We start from the raw sequence: 22,352 nt of genomic DNA on the forward strand, positions 1-22,352 counted from the left end.
GAATGAGAGAGAAAGAGACATTAAGTTGTATTCATAGTATTTCAAGACATAGTGCAAGGAAAACCATGCTATTTATTTAACTCTCTCTTTTGTATAATTGTATATTTTCTTTTGTATATTTTCATGTCACATAGAAAAACATTTGTTCTATTCCCTCACTTACATGGTGGTAGTGTGGTGGTGTCTTTGGATTATTGATCAGAAGGTCAGGGGATCAAGCTCCATTATTGCCAGGCTGTCACTGTTTGGCCCTTGAGCAATCCCCTTAGCCCACTGTGTTCTAGGGGTGCTGTATCGTGGCTGACTCTGAGCTCTGACCCTAGTTTTCTAACATTGCTGGAATATGCAAAGAAAGAATTGTAATGTACGTGTGACAAGTTCCAAACGATGAACATAAATTAGTAATATATCAGTGACTGTAAAAAAATCTCTAGGACAGGGATTCAGAAAACTTCACTAAAATGTGAGCTAATGGTCTTAAGGCATTATTTAACTTTATTCTAATGTACCATATAAGAGTACACTCTGCAAGCTCAGCAGTGTATTTCAACTGCTCAGCAGTAGTCTCTAAATTTGCTTGTCAGTGGTTCAAAACACATAGTGGAAAATAATACTCTTTTTGTTTCCCACAAAGAATGTCTTAGTGCTTAGGGAAATAAATAGACTTATTTCACAATACAAAGGCAAACTCTTTCAAGGCCAGAGAAATTCATAGACCCAAAGAAAGCATATGCTGCAGGTCTACTGGCATCAGAAATAAAAAATAAAAAAATAAAAATAAAAATGTCTCTGCCATATAGGAGTACAAGTAATTCATGAGAACCTATGTATATCTAATATATATAAAATAAAAGGTAGCCTAATTTTTGATTCCCCTGAAAGTACTTTAAAATTCCTGTTACCATGTTAGACATTAACTATTTTACCACTGCATGAATTAAAAGCTGTACTTGATTGCCAATTGCTATTCTGGGTGTGAACTATAGAGTTACAAGGAAATGTGTCTGCATATAAACTACATTTGAATGTGTATTATCATGTTCCCCATATGTGTTAAATTGACACAAAATATATGAGAACTTTATTCTCTCCCACAATACTACAGCCAAAGGCTTGAACTTGCACATCATGTCAGACCTGCCTACCTGACTACAACTCACACAAAACAATCACATTGTCAAATTAATATCTCAATAAATTTCCTAAATAGGTATTTCCTATTGTGTAAAATACATATCTTTGAATTCATGCTCACTCTCCTTCTCAGCTGTAAAGTTTGGCCGCATGTCTAAGCGTCAGAGAGATTCTCTTTTTGCTGAGGTTGAAAGACATCAGCAGCAACAACAACAACAGCAGCGTCTTCAGGCCAGCCAAGCCGAGCCCGAACCTATTCCAGCCTACCGGCCAGGCAAAGAGTCCAGAGGTCGCACAGCACATTTACTCCAGCCACTGGTTCCCACCTTTCCCTACAGTCTTGACACTGAGCTCAACTGCTCTTCGGAGATACATCAATATCATGGCAGTGCCACAGGTGAGGCCCAGGTTACAGCTTTGGCCTACAGAAGTTCTCAAAGGAGTGGCGAGAGCAGCAGTTTTTCAACGTTGAGAGGTTAGAAGCACTCTTGTTTACTTGTGCATTGTAATCCACCTCTTCAGTTCTTACTGCAATTTTGTTTTTACATAACTCCATGCCAGTTTTTTACTGAGTGTACCGTCCTCTCTTCTAGGCTTTGACTCCCGAAGATCTACACCGGAGGCCATCCTGAGCATTCCAGGAAATGAAATGGGACTACGAACTTTTGACACTGACAGTTTGTTCTGTCCCTATCCTATGTCAACACACATAGGTGAACAAGAACAGAATCGCCACATATTACTGCATCTGATTTGGCCTAATGGTGGAATGTTAAGTGGTAGTAAAATGTGTTAAGATCAAGTTCAACCTGTGTGTGTGTATGTGTATGTGTTTGGTTGTGTAGAGGAGCTGTGTGCAAGTATTTTCCGTTCTCACCGGGAAACAAGTCAGTATCATGCGGAAGACCTGCAGGCTCTTAAATGGAAGGTTTTCAGCAGGGAGGAGGTTCATGCCTACCAGAACAAAGTACTACACTTTTACTATAACAGTACAATTGTTACTGCACAGACTAAATAATATCTCAGACATATTTAAAGGGATTGACCAACTGTATTTAAGCAGAACTGCAACTTAATAAATAAATCTTATAAACAGCTTCAACTTTCTGATGCTAATTGGAATCTATATGAGTGCTGTATTAAATGAAGGAAATGAAGGATAATGTATAGTTAATACAAGACAGTGCTAGTACAGTTGAACCCGGTTATCTCGCCCTCGGTTACCTCGACAACCCTATTAAGTCGACGTTTTTGAAGTGGAACCGCCAAATTCTCGCTTTTTCTAAGCATTTTTTATCGGTTATGTATTTTTTTATCTCGCTGAACCCTAATATCTCGAGCACAAAGGGGGAAAAATTTGCCATTTAACGTTGGTTATCTCGGTGCAGCCGCAGAAGAACTCACGGAAGTGGCGGAAAAATCAAGTCTTACAGCTGCTACAGGTGTTGTATTGTATACTGGTGAATCTCTGCTGTTAGTTAGTGCTAGTGTTCGTAGTGTTAGTAGGGGCGGCGCGGCTTTGGGAAGAAAAGCGCAGCCGTTGAGAGAGTGCCGGTGGGAAGACACGTACCGGGATACACATGAGCGATAACAACGACCGCCGTGAACCAACATATACCAACAATAACGGACAGTGAGAGTGTGGAAGTTTAAATAGGAGCTGGTGATGATGCTAAACGAGCACCATAAGTGCACGACTGAAGCCGGGAGCTTCAGAGAAAGCGGCCGAGAAAGCACCTGACACGCCGAAGGGGGCCGAAGGGGGCGTGGCAGGTGGATTCCTGGCAGATAAACATGTACTGTATGTATTTTTATAGCATGCCTTCATCAAACAAATCACGGCAACGCTGTTGTGTAAAAAAAACCTTCAAAAACACATGCATGCACATTCTCATTTATTAACGCACATCATGTACATAAAGAAATTCCAAGCACGTTAATATATTGCCGCCATTTTGATTTTCGTTTATCTCGATCATCGGTTACCTCGATGCTTTTTGGCGACCCCCTAGGACATCGACATAACCGGGTTCCACTGTATTAACTATACATTATCAATATTTAGTTTGTCCCTTTTTGGAGAGAAAAATATTTTTTTTATTTTTTTTTTTTATTACATAACTATAGTGAGTTTCAATAAAAAAGAATATAATAGTTTTAAATCATCAATTTAATTAACCTAAACAGTTAATGTTTTTGATTCAGGTAAATCCACTCTGGTTAGCTTTTTAAATGTTGGCATAGTAAAATGAAATAAGTTAAACTGCTTTGCTTAAATATAAATATAAAAACTTTTGAGTTTGCCTGTATATTTTTTTAAATGTCCATTTGCTTTAACTTAATATTGTACGACCCTCTGTTATGCCATAATCATACCAATTTTCCATCATTACTATACTGAGAAACACAATTCACAATTTATCTTTTTTAATAATTCAACAATTAGACTATTCAATAATTAGACAGATTATTTTATAATAAGTTTTTGATAGGTAGATAAAATCTTTTTTTCTCTTTCTCTCTCTTTCTCGCTTTCTCTCTCTCTTTGCAGACTATGGATGAGATGTGGCAGCATTGTGCAGTTCGTTTGACAGATGCAGTACAGTATGTGGTGGAATTTGCAAAACGCATTCCAGGGTTTCGTCAACTTGGTCAGAATGATCAAATTGCCCTTCTCAAAAGTGGTAAGACACATTTATTATTTAGACATGACTGTATCTGTACATCTGTATATGTAGACATGTCATGCATATGAATCTCTCCTTCAGGTTCGATGGAAGTAGTTCTGGTCCGCATGAGTCGGATATTTAATACAGAGAACAGCACAGTCTTCTTTGATGGCAAGTTTGCTGGAACTGAGCTTTTCAAGTCTCTGGGTGAGACTAACATCTAAATTTCAGGATTCTTGATTCACAATTCTCAATCATAAATCTTCATCGATAGACCAATTCCCAGGACAAATTATTTGCTGTTCCCTTTCTGTGGTGTTATACTTGGTTTGCATATGTGTTTTTGTGCCTTTAAGGTGATTAAAGTTTTGTATCTGTATTTGTGTTGCAGCATGTGGCGATTTTATTGCATCAGTATTTGACTTTGCCCACAGTCTTTGTGCTCTGAGGCTGACAGAGCAGCAGGTGGCGCTGTTCAGTTCACTTGTTCTCATAAATGCAGGTACGAATCATTTGCTATGATTCAGTCAGCTTCTAATTATTGGGACCCTAAATTAAATTACAAAATTAAATTAAATTAAAAAATTACCCAAAGGTTATGCACAAACACAAATATTGTAATTACTGTAATATATATATTTATATTTATATAAAGCTTGGTTGCCTTTTGAATGTAAGATATCAGAAAGATTCTTTCTAAATCTTGTTTGCAAAAATATTGTGTTAAAACTACTGTACTGAGTCCTCATAGGTTAGAGCCTAGATAGGATTAGAAATATGTGCCGTTGCTATTATATAAGTGTTTATGTGTACACAGATCGTCCATGTCTGGAGGACAGAGACAAAGTGCTGAGAGTGAGAAAGGACGTGGAATTAGCACTTAATCAACTCCTACACAGAGACAACCAAGAAAGTTTACTACACAAGGTGTGTGCATTGTTTATTAGCAAGTGTGAACACTGTGTGTGTGTGTGTGTGTGTGTGTGTGTGTGTGTGTGTGTGTGTGTGTGTGTGTGAACCTCCTCGGTCTAGCCCTGAGCTCAGGTTACTGTATGCTTGGAGTCTTGCATGTTCAACACATGCCGATGTGGTTTTACTTTAGGTATTTTGTCAAAAACATGTAAGTAGTTGGATTGGCTATGCAAAATTACTTTAATCCCTGGATTAAAAGGAGAGTGTGTGCATGTGTGTGTGTGTGTGTGTGTGTGTGTGTGTGTGTGTGTGTGTGTGTGTGTGTGTGTGTATGGTTCTCTGCGATTCACTGGTTCCATATTTGTGGTGTAAATGCGTTTTGCACACAAGATAGATTGGATTCACTGTAACCCTGACCAGTATAAGGCAGTTCTTCTTCTTCTTCTTCTTCTTCTTCGGCTGCTCCCATTAGGGGTCGCCACAGCGGATCATCCGTCTCCATACCACCCTGTCCTCTACATCTGCCTCTTTAACACCAACTACCTGCATGTCTTCCCTCACCACATCCATGAACCTCCTCCTTGGCCTTCCTCTTTTCCTCCTACCTGGTGGCTCCATCCTCAGCATTCTTCTACCAATATAATTCATGTCCCTCCTCTGCACATGTCCAAACCATCTCAATCTCGCCTCCCTCACCTTGTCACCAAAACATCCTACATGCGCTGTCCCTCTAATAAACTCATTTCTAATCTTGTCCATCCTCGTCACTCCCAACGAAAACCTTAACATCTTCAGCTCTGCTACCTCCAGCTCTGCCTCCTGTCTTTTACTCAATGCCACTGTCTCTAATCCATACAACATCGCAGGTCTCACCACAGTCCTATAAACTTTCCCTTTCATTCTTGCAGATACCCTACTATCACAAATCACTCCTGTCACTCTTCTCCACCACTCCACCCTGCCTGCACTCTTTTCTTTACTTCTCTAACACACTCTCCATTACTTTGCACTGTTGACCCCAGGTACCTGAACTCCTCCACCTTCTCCACCTCTTCTCCCTGCAACTGCATTACTCCACTGCCCTCCCTCTCATTCACACACATGTACTCTGTCTTACTCCTACTGACTTTCATTCCCCTTCTCTCCAGCGCATATCTCCACCTCTCCAGGCTCTTCTCAACCTGCTCTCTACTCTCACCACAAATCACAATATCATCTGCAAACATCATAGTCCAGGAGACTCCTGTCTGACCTCGTCCGTCAACCTGTCCATCACCACTGCAAACAGGAAAGGGCTCAGGGCCGATCCTTGATGCAGTCCAACCTTCACTCTGAACCAGTCTGTCGTACCTACTGCACACTTCACTGCCGTCACACTGTCCTCATACATGTCCTGCACCACCCTTACATACTTCTCTGACACACCTGACTTCCTCATACAATACCACAACTCCTCTCTTGGCACTCTGTCGTCGCTTTCTCTAAATCCACAAATACACAATGCAATTCCTTCTGTCCTTCTCTATACTTCTCCATCAACATCCTCAAAGCAAATAAGGCATCTGTGGTGCTCTTCCTCGGCATGAAACCATACTGTTGCTCACAGATGGTCACCTCTTCTCTCAGCCTGGCTTCCACTACTCTTTCCCATAACTTCATGGTGTGACTGATCAACTTAATTCCCCTGTAGTTACTGCAGGTCTGCACATCTCCTTATGCTTAAAGATCGGTACCAGCACACTCCTTCTCCATTCCTCAGGCATCCTCTCCCTTCCAGAATCCTGTTAAACAATCTGGTTAAAAACTCCACTGCCATCTCTCCTAAACATCTCACGCCTCTACCGGTATGTCATCTGGTCCAACCGACTTTCCATTCTTCATCCTCTTAATCGCTGCTCTCACTTCCTCCTTACTAATCCTATCTACATCCTGCTTCACCAACTCCACATCCTCCAACCTTCTCTCTCTGTGATTTTCCTCATTCATCAGCTGCTCAAAATACTCCCTCCACCTTCTCAACACACTCTCCTCACTAGTCAACACATTTCCCTCTCCATCCTTTATTGCTCTAACTTGCAGTACATCCTTCCCAGCTCGGTCCCTCTGCCTGGCCAATCGGTATAACTCCTTTTCTCCTTCCTTAGTGTCCAACCTCTTATACAGCTCCTCATATGCCTTTTCCTTGGCTTTCGCCACATCCCTTTTTACCTGCTGCCGCATCTCCTTGTACTCCTGCCTACTTTTCTCATCACTCTGTCGATCCCACTTCTGTTTTGCCAACCTCTTTCCCCTAATGCTCTCCTGCACTTCCTCATTCCACCACCACGTCTCCTTGTCTTGCTTTCTATTTCCAGATGTCACACCAAGTACTTTTCTAGCTGCCTCCCTCATCACTCCTGCAGTAGTTCCCCAATCATCCGGCACCTCTTCACCACCACCGAGCCCCTGTCTGACCTCTTCCCTGAACCTCACACTACACTCTTCCTCCTTCAGTTTCCACCATCTTATTCTTCTTTCAATCCTTACATTCCTCCTCTTCTTCTTCGCCTCCAAAACCATCCTACAGACCACCATCCGATGCTGTCTAGCTACACTGTCCCCGCCAACACCTTACAGTCTCAATCTCCTTCAGGTTGCATCTCCTGCATAGCACATAGTCCACCTGTGTGCACCTTCCTCCACTCTTATCGTCACCCTATGATCCTCCTTCTTCTTAAAATACGTGTTCACCACTGCCATTTCCATCCTTTTAGCAAAATCTACCACCATCTGCCCTTCCACATTCCTCTCCTTAAAACCATACCTACCCATCACCTCCTCATCACCTCTGTTCCCTTCACCTACATGCCCATTAAAGTCTGCCCCAATCACCAATCGTTCTTTCCTAGGTACACCATCTACCACTTCATCTAATTCACTCCAGAATCTTTCCTTTTCCTCCATCTCACAGCCAACTTGTGGAGCATAGGCACTGATGACATTTATCATCATCCTTCAACTTCCACCTTCACGATCATCACCCTATCAGAAACTCTCTTCACCTCCACTACACTCTTACTGTACTCTTCCTTCAGAATCACCCCTACACCATTTCTCTTCCCATCCACACCATGATAAAACAGTTTAAATCCACCTCCAATGTTCCTGGCCTTACTCCCTTTCCACTTGGTCTCCTGAACACACAGCATATCTACCTTTCTCCTCTCCATCATATCAGCTATCTCTCTCCCTTTACCCGTCATAGTACCAACATTTAAAGTACCAACCCGAACCTCTACTCTCCTACACTGCTCCTTTTCCTGCCGTCTCTGTAGGCGTCTTCCTCCTCTCCTTCTCCTCCTTGACCAACAGTAGCCCAATTTCCACGGTACCCTGTCGGCTAACGATACCTGTGGCGGTCGTTGTTAACCCGGGCCTCGACCGATCCGGTATGAAATTCTCCTTTGTGATCCGCATATTTGATTTGGCACATGTTTTACGCTGGATGCCCTTCCTAACGCAACCCTCCCCATTTACCCGGGCTTGGGACCGGCACTAAGAGTGCACTGGCTTGTGCCCCCCTAATGGCTGGGTTACCAGTATAAGGCAGTTAATTAGGAAAAATAGATGGATGAATAAATGAAGGATACCTTATATGGTATTTGTGCTTTTAAAAAACTGTTAAAAAACCCAAAGGCTATTTTATGAAGAATGAATGAATAAAAAAAATTTTAGTTCGTAAAACAAAGCAAGAAATTCTGAACTGCCTTGTTGTAAGATACACTTTTACACTTTTATTTGTTACATTATTAAATGTTCTGGTTTGTTTGTGTTTTTGTGATTCTCAGCTCTACCAAAAGATGGCATTGCTGAAAAACCTGTGTTCACTGCACATTGAGAAGCTGCGCTGGTTCAGGCAGTATTACCCAATGACTGTGCACTCTCTCTTCCCACCACTTTACAAGGAGCTGTTTGTCACAGACAGTGATGTTCACACAATGGTTACTCTCTAAATATATCCAGTCAGTCACACAGTACACATACTACACAGTATACAAGAACATGTAACAGTATGTCTTAATTAATCTACACTTATCTTTGAAAAGAAACAACTATATATTTATAATTCTGACACAAATCCATTGTGGAAAGAAAGTACATAAGAATCTGGTATTTTGTGTAAATGCCATTTAATGTGAAGCAACATGTTTCTTACACATAATAAGCTCCCTAGCTGTGGAAAAACTGTATAAAGGTAGCATTTTATAGTTCTTTGTATAATTGTTTATGATTAATATGATTACAAGTTATTTTCTTATACTTGTGTGTAAAATGCCAGTTGCCTCTAATTACTGGTATCAGAGTTATGTAATGTTATTCAACTGGGACACTTCACTAGAACAGAATTACAAAATCCTTTCCACAAAACCAACATGTTTGGCTTTCCAGTGTCAAACACTGTTGCCTGTCTTATTTTCACTTAGAAATGATAACTTTAGTATAAGCAATGGTTCTTTTGCAAACAACCATTTCTGAAGAATATTATAATTCTTCTTTTTCTTTCGGCTGCTCCCTTAAGGGGCCGCCACAGCAGATCACTTCTCTACGACTGCCTCTATCAAACAAACTACTTGCATGTCTTCCCTGACCACACCCATTAACCTCCTTTTAGGCCTTCTTAGTGGCTCCATCCTCAGCATTCTCCTACCAATATAACCCATGTCCCTCCTCTGGACATGTCCAAACCATCCCAATCGGACCTCTCTCACTTTGTCCCCAAAACGTCCTACATGCACTGTCCCTCTATTAATACAATATTATAAATACAAAAATAGAATAGTCTTGTTTATTATTATTATTTTTTATAATTTTTCTTTTAATATTAATTATAGTAGCTATCCAAAAACATTTACATATAAACACAAATTAGAACTGCCTACTGCATTAAATAAACTGTTTTGTTCAAGAGTTTTTTTGACATATTCTGGTCATTTCCTCTGAACCATTTCTTTAAACTTAGATATAATTAATTTCATTTGTTCTATATTTTGAATATACCTGCATATATGATTTCAAAGGGGCATTTATTTATTGCTTTTTCAGTCAAATGTTACTCATTATCAAGTACATCGTCAAAGCATTGTTTTTAATTATGCATATTTCATTATTTCACTATTCATTATCTATTTCATTCTAGGCTTCAAAACTGCTACAATCATTATAAGGGTGCGTAATAATTTCATGCTACATGTGAAGATTTTAATATTTACTTTCAACGTTGTAATTATAGTCGAAGTTCTATATTCTAATAAGCATGTTTAGATCTTGCTGGACACACAACTGGTGTTTAAAAATGTTATCACAGGTTGCAAAGGTGCAAGTGTTTAATTTTAATAGCACTGATAAATATGAAGCTAAGCCGAAGATAGTGTTTACGTTTTTTGGTTGCATATGAGTGTGGGGCATGTGTATATCAAGAAGTCCTAGTCTTTTGCTGTTCAAGTTTTTTTTTAAGCATTTTCAGTCATTGACTTCAACATTGTTGATTGTATATTGTCTTTTCAGACTTTGGTTCTTGGCTCTTTTATGTTTTTTTAAATCAATTTTCTTAACTTGTATTATGCTAATAAAAAAGGCATTAAATAAATACGTTTTAAATATTATTTCTTTCTTTAGACACACAAGAAGTACTATAGGTGGCTGATAGGAAAATAGTATAAATACGAATGTGTACAGTAATTCCTATTAAAGTGACCAGTGAGTGTATTACTAGAACATACAACTATAAAAATAAATGAGACTGCTTTTATTAGACAAAGGTTTGTGCATAATGCTGATGTATACAGAAAATGAAAAACAGCTGAACGGGATGTGTCATAAAATGTCGGGTAGCTGAGCACTTTCTCCTCCTACATCCTCAGAAGGACTTTGTTTGCATAACTGATAATGGACATTGTGTAGCTGAGTATATTAGTCATGTCTTTACAGAAACCATTTTTCTGGTGTAATCACTTATACAGCCATGCTTTCACTGCACAAGTATAATGAATGATTATCATTTTCCTTTCTTAAGTGTAATTTGTAATCCAGCTATATTATTTTAAACAGCATACAACAGTTTCAGGATAACACAGCAGACCTCATACTGAAAGTAAATCTCAACACATACCGTAATGGGTGTTTTTCAAGGCAGTTTTTGTGTGTGTGTGGGGGTGTGTGTGTGTGTGTGTGTGTGTGTGTGTGTGTGTGTGTGTGTGTGTGTGTGCAGTCACAAAATACATGGAGTCAAAAAACCCACAGGACAAATTCTGCTAAACCATTTTATACTGTTTTTCCTTTTGAAGTGTTAAGAGGATTTTTGTCATTAAATTAGGGATTTCATTTATGAGTAAAGGTCCACATGACTGGGTGATACTACTATCAAGCCAGAGGTCAGCAGGTGGTAATTTGCTTTACACTCCAGTGTCCTGTATTGTTTTAAAGATTTATAACACACTCTTGATGTCACCCAAATAAGGATGGGTTCTTCTTTTAAATCTGGTTCCTCTCAAGGTTTCTTCTTCATATCATCTAAGGGAGTTTTTCCTTGCCACAGTCCCATGGCTGTTCATCAGGGATAAATACACATTGTTCACCTTAACTGTTAAATTCTGTAAAGCTGCTTTGAGACAATGTCTGTTGTGAAAAGCGTTATAGAAATAAACTTGACTTGGTATTGGCCCCCCAACAGGTTGGGTTAGGGTATTGTTTAAATGATAATCATGGTCTCGGACACCTTTTCATTGCAGTTAGTCCCAGACTGATTAAATCAAGACTATGCTTAAAATTGATTAAACTGAAATTCTGAACAAACTGCATAATTATTATTATATATTTTTTTTATATATGAAGGCTTTTTTGTGGATGTGCTCATTCTGATAAATCTTAGGCTGGAATCTTGGTTGAGGCAGTCTGTTCTTGAAATCTTTACAATTTCAAGCAGAAATTACTTTGTTGGTATGAAATGCAACACAGTATATTCCAATGTAAAAGTGCTCACAAAAGCATTCTAATACTGTAATTATACAACATAAAATACTTAAGGTTTATAATAGTGTGTTTTAATTGACAATAAAACATGTCTTTTCTATTTAACAAGCTCATCCAAGAATAGGAAATTGGGCAAATTAGGATTGATTATATAGAATGGAATAAATCGACTGCAAACATTATTGCTTTATTGAACTATTACAGTAGCTCAGTTAAGTATGTGATAATAAGATAACTGATCTCCAAACAAGTGGTTAAATTAGCTAATAATTATATTATAGAAGCTGATCCAAACATTTACAAACTGGAGGAGAAATATTTATGAGGTCCTTAACTTAACTGCAGACCTTTTGTATACAGTTAACTTTTTTCTTTTAGTCCCCCGTGTGTGTGTGTGTGTGTGTGTGTGTGTGTATACCCAAACGATGGGTTGTGAGAAGCAGCTGTAACGGCTTTGGTTTATAGTTTAGATGGCGTTCTGCTGCGTGACTCATGCTACAAACTCTAACCTTCCCTTCCCTTCACTTCCCTCCCTTTCCCACAAGAAACAAAATAAAGCAAAACACACACACACACGCACGCACAGACGCACGCACGCGCACGCACGGATAGGTATTTAAGGACAGCTAAACTCGATTACGCGCGTGTCCTACAGACTGAAACACACTGGAGTGTGGACACTTTAAGAGAACATGGACATTTTAAGAGGACATTTACTTTTGCTAACGTTGCTAGCAGTGACAGCATATGAAGGTATGTGCTAGTATATATATAATGTACTGCTGACTGAATAGAAGCTGCTGACTTTAATATCATAGAAAGTCAGTTGCACCCTGTACTTTACCCCAGTGGATTTGCTCCAGTCCTGCATCACTACTGATATAATGAGTGATGAAATATGAAATGCAAATATTTAGTTTCTTGTTGGAAAAAAGAACTCTGGAGGAGTTTATCTAATGCTGTGTGAACCAGTTCAGTCCTGTGTGTTGGGTTGCTCACCTGTACAATGCATAGTTTTACATTGTTCACTAGGTGTTAATAACACAATACGGTTTAAATTATATATTTTAATGCCAGATTTTTCATTGCCACTTTTTTTTCTGGCTGGATTATTCCTCCGTAGCTTAAACTCTGCACAGGTGTGTCTGGTGGCATGTTACAGCAAGTGGTTTGTCAAACAGTGTTCATTTTCCACACTGTTTTACAGTCTGAAGTAGAGTTGCAGCAATGGATTATTTTAGTAATTTAATGTATTCTGGCAATTATTCCATTGATCCTCAAGTCAAGTCAAGAAACATTTTATTGTCATTTCCACCATATATAGCTGACGCAGTGCACAGTGAAATGAGACGTGTCTCCAGAACCCTGGTGCTACATAATACAACATTGAGCTACATCACAAAACATAGAGGACACACACATACAGGACACAAAGCTAAGGACTAAAGTAATTTGTCCTTGCTACATTTAGTGCCTCATGTGCAACCAAGTGCAAACAGTGCAAGACAAAAGACAGTGCAAGCAGACAACACAAGACAGTGTGGAACGGATACATAAATCACTAAATAGCACCGCAAGTAAACCTACTGTACGTTATATGGTACAATGTGCAAAAGAGAACTGTATATAGGTGTGTTTTTGTAATAAACAAAATGTAAACACAAAAGGTTGTGTAAAACAGCAACTGCAGCAGTCAAGTAGATGTGCAAAACAAGTTAAGTCAAGGGGCTTTTATTGCCAAACAGCATGTAAACAGCATGTAAACAGCATGTAAACAGCATGTAAACAGTTATATAGTTGTAATAAAATGATAATATAAATGGGTGGTGCTGAAGACATGGATGTGAGTGGATTGAAATTAATATGAGCGTGTGTTTAAGTTCAGATTTGTAGCAGCTTAGTAACACAGAGCTGTGTGTGTGTGTGTGTGTGTGTGTGTGTGTGTGTGTGTGTGTGTGTTTTAGTTCCAGTTCGGTTCTATGTGTTGAGGAGCCTGATGCACAGACATTTATTTTGTATACTAAGTGGATAAAACGTGCACACCTGATCGTTACGCTGGGTTCTGAGCATCTCATTTTAAACTTCACGTTTTTCCAGTTATAACAGCCTTCAGGTCTGTGGGGATTACACAGGCACTAATGCTGTGCAAGAAGGCTTAGTGCAGTCTTAGATCCTGCTCATGCCATAATTCTTTAGTGGCATTGAAGTCAGGAGTATGTTCTGATAACTTGAGTTGTTCTGTACTTTTCCCACTGCAAATCATATTTTTTGGAGCTCTCTTTGTGTCTTTGTGTACAGGGGCATTTTTATGTGTTTATATATATATATATATATATATATATATATATATATATATATATATATATATATATATATATATACTGATATATATATCAGTAACAGGTTGAAAATCTCTTAGTCCTAGAGTGTAGCACATTTCCTGCATTTTCTGAGACATGAATGTGTACATTTCTGTTTATGAAAATCCCATGATAAAAATATAAATTATATTTCTTTTCTAATGATAAAAAAACAATCATTAAGTTGGATTACTATAAACTCAATATATGTCTTGTGTGTTCAACATACTCTTTTTTTTTTGTCTGTTTATTTTCTCAGATTCTGAAATGATTTCTCAAAGAGAAGTTGTGCCTACTGGTAAGATTAAACATAACAGTGTTCATTTGGAGCTCAGTAACATGATGAATTATAAGTATATTAACTTACTGAGTATGCTACTACTACTACTACTACTACTACTACTACTACTAATAATAATAATAATAATAATAATAATAATGATAATCTTAATTTTTTACAGCACCTTTTAAAAGTAACATCTCAAAGTGCTTTCCAAGCATAAAAGAAGAAATAAAAATAAAGATTAAATAAAATGTATATATATATATATATATATATATATATATATACATATATATATATATATATATATATATATATATATATATATATATATATATATATATATATATATATATAAAATGATAAATAATTGTAATAATAATACTACTAATAAAAAATAGTAAGAAGAAAAAGAACAATTATCTTAAAGTATAAAAAAATCATTTGGTTTTGCTAATATGGCTTTGCTGTATTGATTGCACAATTTCTGCATAATGCATACAATTTTTAATGTCATGAGAATGTGTTTTTTTTGTTTTGTTTTTTTAACTGCAGAGCTCTTGGACATGTTGAAACAGGGATTACTGGTCCCTGACTCTACAGTGAGAAAGAAAGGTGGGTTACTGTTGCTCAATTAGAACCATTATTGTGGCATCTCTTAATTCAATTATATTGAATAAATGTTTGGGTTTTTTTTTATTTATTTTTACCAATTGTTCTTATTTTAAAGTTCGCCTTCTGTGCCTATTCTCTATAAATCTTTTTTTTGTGCTATCATGCTTCTTTTTCATAATTCATCTTTTATTGCTCTGTCCTTGTAAGTTTAGTTTATACTTTAGTTCATAGTTACCATATAGTATAATGTATATCTAGTGTGGGATGAGATAAGAGCAGTGAGGTAGAGGGGTGCTGGTCTGTTTTTGACTTGTAGGCGAGCATCAGAGTTTAAAATCTTATGCGGGCAGTTAGAGGAATCCAGTGGAGGAAGCGTAGCTGGTTTGAGAGAACCTAGGAAGGTTGAAACAAGTGCACGAGATGTTTTAGAAAAGTTTTTGATCGTGGTGTATGGACATTTACTACACTTTGTTTTAATGTAAAATTTGTTGGACTACTCTTCCCTCACCTTCTTCCTAGGTGTAATGTAAGTTCCCATTCTTACATTTTCATATCGCCACCATGTGGAGCCTTAAATGCACCGCCTCTCAATATGCCAAGCATATTGTGAAATGTTACCCTAGACCTAATTTTATTTTATCAATATGTGTGCAATTCTAAACACTAATTACATGTATTATGATAAGCATTGCATTCATGACCATGTCCTTTATTCTGTTTGTCTTTCATTATGCTGATACTATGCCAACCTCGAGTGCCATCTGGATAGATATAGACAGAATTGAGTATGATTTTGTCTATGTGCTTATTCAGACCGCTGATGATAGCATCTGACTGACTTTTTCTTTTTGTTTCTCTTATTTTTGGTATTGTATTAGTTGCTTTTTATGTTTTATCTAACTTTTTCTTTTCAATGTTTTTGTAGAGTCTTGTAACTTACAATGTTTAGTTTTTTTTCCTGCAAGTTAATTTTATATTCTGAAAATCTTGACTTTTTTCTCTTTTTCACTCAGGTCCTAGTATAAGTCCCAAATCTATGGGTCCATCCATTCCTTTCCCTCTTGCACAACCAACCACAGACAACATCCTTGCCATCTGTCACTACAGTAATATTCGTCCTCGGTATACTGAAGACATGCTACCAGGAGGCTTTGGTTACCTGCACCGCCAGGCCAGTGCGATTAATCAGTTGGAGTCCTGGTTTACTGTGTGCTGCAGCAATGGCACTCAAGATGAAGAAATGACTCAATGCTGTGCCCAGCAGGCGGTGAGAACACAGGCTGACTGCTTACACAGTATCCTGTTCAATTCACACTGCTCCATAATTACCCAATTTAGTCACCTGATGTGCAGAAGACTGAGTTAGGCCTCAAATGAGTAATTAAGACAGCTTGATTTATTAACTTTCCACATTCAAGCCATAATTTACTAAATGTTTGCAGGTTTTTATTCACATTCACATCATCAACATGAACAGAAACACATTTATATGTAATCTTTTAGAATCTTTTATTATTCCATTATTTTGACTAGTTTCCCAGTGACTTTTGGCTGTGTTACACTAGATTTTTAAATATAAACCATTCAAGCCCCAAATTCATAAACTTTAATCCCAGATAGCAGAACATTTATTATGATTTGTTATATGTTTCTGTTATTTAACTTGTTGAGTAGACAAACCACTGAATTGTACCTTATTTATTAAATGTACATGATGTACTATGCATTTCTGTGCATAGTATACAGAAAGACAGAAGCACACAGAAAGACAAAACAAGGGACATCCAATGTTTCTGTTATTTTCTTGCAGTGTCTTGTGTTCCAATTAGTTTTTGTTTTGCAGTGGGAGAAGTCACTCGCTAACTTCTGTAACGAGGAATTCAGCATTAAGACCCGTCACTATCACTGCTGTAAACAGAATGGGCAAGAGAGATGGGACTGCTTTAAGGAGGAGGCTCCAGACCCATTATACCAGCCCATTGTCCTTGGCGATGAGGTGCCAATCACACTTCCCTCCACAATCCAAGATTTTGACTTTAACCCAAGTATCTGCAAGATGACAAGGTATAATTTTACAGGTTTATACTGAAACCATCCTCTTAAGAGTTAGGTTAAAACTAAGGGTCCTATCTGGTAAGTTTTGACGATAAAGAATTATGATTTTGATGTCAGAAGTGGGGAGGTGGTAGCTCAGTGGCTCAGTGGCTCAGGTCACATGTTCACATCCCACCACAACCAAGCTGCCAGTGCTGGGCCCCTCAGCAAGGCCCTAAAACCCTCCCCTGATCAGTTGTAAGTCGCTTTGTATAGGTAAATGTACTGTAATGTTGCAAGGAAGCAAGACATTTTGCAACCTTTCTATTCTGAAGCAAATACAGTCTTAGCACAGACTAATCTGGTTAACACACTGGCACTGCACAAGTCTTAATTCTCAGACAATTACATACCATATATATATATATATATATATATACACACACACACACACACACACACACACACACACACACACACACACTCTTGCACTCAAAATAAAATAATTATAACTTTTTTGCTGCTCATTAATACTTTTCTCTCCTTTTTCTTTTTACTGTTTAATATTGTTTCATGTTTAATATATAATATTTGCTGTAGTTTGCTTGTTCACTTAAAAATTCCATTGTAAAAACTGTCACTGACATCTGTACATATGATATAAAACTTGAAACTAGTTATAAGATAGTATGTAGCTTTGAGTTTTTGACCTTTCTGCTTGAAACCTCCTTGAGAAACTATTAGCAACATGCTATCATACTGTCTTTTCCTTTCTTCACCCTTATTGAGCTCACCTGACTGTGATCATGGCTGCCTAGAAGGAATCTCCAGCTGGCCAGGGAGCACTTTTTAATACTTAGCATACCTGGAGCACCTAGTACTTGTACCTTGCATGCCCTTGTCTGTAAACTGTTTACATTATGCTGCCTTGTCTGTTTCCTATAATTTAAGACTTTATTCATTTATTTACCCTGCGTCAGCTCACCATAGCACCAAGGATCGCATCAGTTTAGGGTACCTTACATGTATTAGTACATTAAACATTCCCAAGATATGTGTATTGGTTTGATCTTAGTATTGAATCAAACAATACAAGCCTGCAATTAGGTTATATAAATCATCGAAAAGTATTCAACGCTATGCAGTAAACAGTATTTCCAAATATCATCACCTCTTTTACAATGTAGCACGTAAATACAACAGACTGTAAAGGATGCTGTGTTGTTCTTATTCTATTCTTGCTTTCTCATAAGATAAAAGAAATATTTGAAGATTATTCAATCTTCAAATAGAAATAATGTGTGTCCTCAAGCATTTCACAATGTAACATTGACCAGATGAATCTAACAGACTCCCTGTGATCAATCAGTATGAATTAATTCCGATTGTAATTTCCTTTTAAATCCGTAGTAACTGTTTTACTACAATAAACCTGAATCCGGCATCATCCACAAAATGAAAGATGCCTCTTTAACTATTTAATTATTTCTATTAATTATGTGTTGTGATGAATCTACCTACCTGATGTATTTGCTCATATAATTGTTGTATCTATTTCAGTGTTTCAGAGCCCATTTCCCACACAAAGCCAGTGAATAAACCCCCAACTCCCCAAATCAGTTTACAAGGTAGGCACATTAAAATATGTGCAAGCATTTTTACATTTGTCAACCGCTTTAAGGCAACCATATTAGTCAGTCGCATTACTTGATTTAAACAAGTTTGGCTTAAATGATGATGAACATAGTGATTCCACCCTGTTGGGTGGAAAATCCTCTCTATTTTAGTTTCTGGTTATATGTTGATGTTTAAAAAGACAAAACATAGACAACCTTGAATATTGCATTATAGCAGTTGCACTCATTCCCTCTTGTGAATGTTTTTTCTGCAATTTATATCTTCTTTTGTGCCCTTGTCTTCATTTATTTCAGGTCTTCCTGCATTTAAACCTTTCTCCACAAGGCCATCTATTTCTTTCCCACTTGCCTTTCCAAATATCTCCAACATCTTTGACATCTGTCAACACAGAAGCCAGCGCCCCCAGCATTCTAAGGAAACACTACCCAGCAGGGGCTTTGACTACCTGCATCGTCAAGCCAATGCTGTGAATCAGCTGGAGTCATGGTACACTGTGTGTTGTGCTAATGGACCCCAAGTGGATGAGCAGACCCTGTGCTGTGCTCAGCAGGCTGTGAGAACACCTTCTGATTGACTTATAATATCTGCTATTCCTTAAACCACTTATGTTATGAATATGGATATGCAGATTTAAATTAAACTTTATACCATATATTTGAACTGCACAGCAAATTGGTGTACTAGTGTTGGTTCGGTGTTGATAGTGTAGAATTAGGTGAATAAATGTAATACATATTGATGTGAGAGAGGCTTCTACATGATACAATACAATTTGTATTCATAAGAAAATTACTAAATTCTCAACAAAACTACTGAATCTGCTCAAAAAAAAAAAGATCTTTGATCATAATTTACACATTTGTTATCACTATTTGTACACACTCAATGTTTGTCCTGTTTTGATATTTATAGATGTAGCAGATTATAATCTTATCAAGTTCATTAAATCTCTGGCTCATTACAAGTCATTACATCCCTAATAAATACCACAGCAGAGTTAAACAATATTTTTCCCAATATTACATTTTTTGCAAGGTAATAATATTCACTAACGAATGAATTGTTTACTTGGAGTCAAGAATGTAGCAATGTGTATAAATGTAGCAATGTAGCATAAATACAATTTTAGCATTCAGTGGATTTTTAAAGGTAATAATAAGATACACTTCAGTCATATCATCATATTTAATTGATATGTTCTTAATTGTTGCACTAAAATAAATATAAAGAAGAAAAAAGTTTTTGCCAGCCTAACCCCAAACAAGCTTACTGATAACATTGAAAAAAAAAAAAAAAAACATACATCTGTTTTGTAACAGTGCTATATGAGTGGTTTAAACATGTTTGGCTGATAAACATAGTGATGCTGCATTAAGGCCTTTTGGGTGGAAAAATCCTCTATTTTTGTTTCTGGTTTTGCTTTGGTGTTAAAAAAGACAAAACATAGACAGCCTTGAATGTTGCAATGTAACAGTAATACTCTTGTACTATATTTTACCATGTCCTTCTTTATTGTTGCTTCCAATCTTTATCTTTCTCCTGTTTTCTAATTTCACCTAGAGCCTAGTGTTCAAACTAGTGTTTTTGTTTTGCAGTGGGAGAAATCGCTCTCTGATTTCTGTGAAGAGGAATTCAGGATTAAAACCAGTCACTATCACTGTTGCAGAAGGTATGGGACACAAAGATGGGACTGTTTTAAGAAAGAGGCTTTATATATGTCATACCACCCGGTCAAGAGTTCAGGTCAAGAGATAGTGACCATGTACCCCGTCACACCTCAGGGCTTTGTCTTCAACCCTAGTAGCTGCCAGAATACCAGGTATATTTCACAAGACCACCTCAACAAACATTGACGATTATCCTTTAAATGTGAGGATCAAGAATGCATGATAGAAATAGTACATATTTATATTCATTGGTGAAATGTATGCTGTGAAGTATTGACTCTCGTTTCTTCTTATGACAGCATTTCCGAGAAGCCGGTTACAATGCTCCCCATCAGTTTTCCTCCTGGTCGCCCAAATTCTGGCAACTTTAGACCAATTTGTGTCTTTCGCAAGTATCGGCCCCACTACAGTACTGACTGTTTGCCTCATAAAGGATATGAAAGGTTTTCCTATCGTTTAAAGACTATCAATGGCCTTGAAAAAAGCTTTCGGCAGTGCTGTAAAGAGAAAAATGATGGACAACGCTGCGCTGAGGAAAAGGCATGTATTTATATTTGAGTGTTTACAGGGTGACTCAGATAAAAAATGTATAAACAGGTCCATTGAAATATTAGCACTTATGTAATTATTGCATGAGAGGAGTGTTATTCTTCTGAATAGCTGTCTAAATACACCCTCAAATCAACTCAACTTCAAATCATATACAGTACCTGTTTTTTCTGCATATTTCAGTGGAAGAAGATGGTGGATAAGTTCTGTAACTATGAAAAGAAGTTCCAAGAAAATCAGTTTGAATGCTGTAAAAAGCAGAAAGGACAAGAGCAATATGACTGTTTCAGTGCTACTGCTCCAAATCCAGACTACATGATCTTGAATGAACCGATACAAATTGGTCCCTTTCTCTCAGAGTTTTGTGATGTGTACACAGATATTCAAAAAATGTAAGATTTTTTTGTTTTGTTTTCATCATAGTCTTTAGCTTCAACACTGTGCATTGTGTCTTTGACTGTTTAGGGAAAAAAATCTGAACATATTAAATCTTAAAATTTGCAACTGTCATTCCACCAGGAACCTTTTTCCTGTTGATGAATTAACTAAAAAGTGCTGCAGCCCAGTTTTGACTGAAGAGGCGACTGAATGTCTACAGATGCAGGTTTGTAAGCAGTTTATTGCTTTTAATTGCTTTTAAACTTGTTTATTATCATGGTGTTGAATAGAAGTGAACGGAAGCACAGGTTACATGCAAGCTTCTGATTTATGCGCACAGTATTTTCCACATAGCGTTTTTCACTCACTACTTATTGACCTTCCTTGGCTTGTATTGTTTCAGCTGGATGACATTGTGGATGCTGCATGTAGAACAGACGACCTGTCATTAACAAAAGTAAGGCAAAACTGTTGTAAGAAGACTGGCCAGAGACGCTCCAAATGCCTCACCAATATGATCTTGCAAAAAATCTCTAAAGCAAAAAATATGCGCAGCAATCACAGGATATGCCCAGCCTATACATAAAGCCCTGTTCTGTATGATTTAAACGTGTCGTTTTTGTGCGTTACCTTTCGAGTTAAGCAACACTATTAATCAATACCATTTAACCTGTTTAATAGTTTTTTTTTCTCCTGGTCTTTTATTGGGTAATTTCATTCTTATACAGTACATAGTTGTAGCTGCATGGACAAATTTACTTTTACTTACAAACCAAAAAATACAAAAACAAATAAAAATATATTACTTTACATACTTTGTATTTTGTGTTTTGTTTTTTGTTTTTCCAAGACAATTTATATACATTAATATATAGTAATATATAGTAACCATATCATTTCAATATTAATAAAACACACTGTGGGGTTTCAAATGTTTTTTTGTTTTTTTTAAAGTAATTAATGCTACACAAGGGCAAAGATTTATGCGCTAAAATCGACTCCAGGTTTTTCATAGAGGAGAAATGAATAATCTGACACTTTTATTTTTATTTAACATACTTTCATTATTGATAGTTAAATGAAGGGAAATCTTAATACTACAGCA

General features: G+C 37.3%; 2 protein-coding genes across 2 annotated transcripts in view; both read left to right on the forward strand.

Moving 5' to 3' along the window:
• The window catches only part of rorc (RAR-related orphan receptor C), a 19,359-nt gene extending 9,869 nt beyond the window's left edge, over positions 1-9,490 (forward strand). Inside the window, exons 4-11 of the mRNA XM_046848010.1 lie at positions 1,268-1,609; positions 1,728-1,847; positions 1,980-2,101; positions 3,686-3,818; positions 3,903-4,010; positions 4,195-4,305; positions 4,621-4,730; positions 8,543-9,490. Of these exons, the coding sequence (XP_046703966.1) occupies positions 1,268-1,609; positions 1,728-1,847; positions 1,980-2,101; positions 3,686-3,818; positions 3,903-4,010; positions 4,195-4,305; positions 4,621-4,730; positions 8,543-8,707 (1,211 nt within the window). The 3' untranslated portion in view covers positions 8,708-9,490. The remainder of the gene's footprint in view (positions 1-1,267; positions 1,610-1,727; positions 1,848-1,979; positions 2,102-3,685; positions 3,819-3,902; positions 4,011-4,194; positions 4,306-4,620; positions 4,731-8,542) is intronic.
• Positions 9,491-12,275: 2,785 nt separating this feature from the next.
• Positions 12,276-22,057, forward strand: ecm1b (extracellular matrix protein 1b). Its single transcript, XM_046848009.1, has 12 exons — positions 12,276-12,476; positions 14,343-14,381; positions 14,922-14,981; positions 15,995-16,248; positions 16,825-17,045; positions 18,576-18,643; positions 18,947-19,206; positions 20,249-20,472; positions 20,620-20,860; positions 21,053-21,261; positions 21,389-21,473; positions 21,651-22,057. Exons 1-12 carry the CDS (start codon positions 12,416-12,418, stop codon positions 21,831-21,833), a joined length of 1,905 nt encoding a protein of 634 aa, XP_046703965.1. The 5' UTR covers positions 12,276-12,415; the 3' UTR covers positions 21,834-22,057.
• The last annotated feature ends 295 nt before the right edge of the window (positions 22,058-22,352 follow it).

The sequence above is a fragment of the Silurus meridionalis genome, chromosome 4 (assembly GCF_014805685.1).
Source record: "Silurus meridionalis isolate SWU-2019-XX chromosome 4, ASM1480568v1, whole genome shotgun sequence".
In the NCBI taxonomy this organism is placed as follows: Eukaryota; Metazoa; Chordata; class Actinopteri; order Siluriformes; family Siluridae; genus Silurus; species Silurus meridionalis.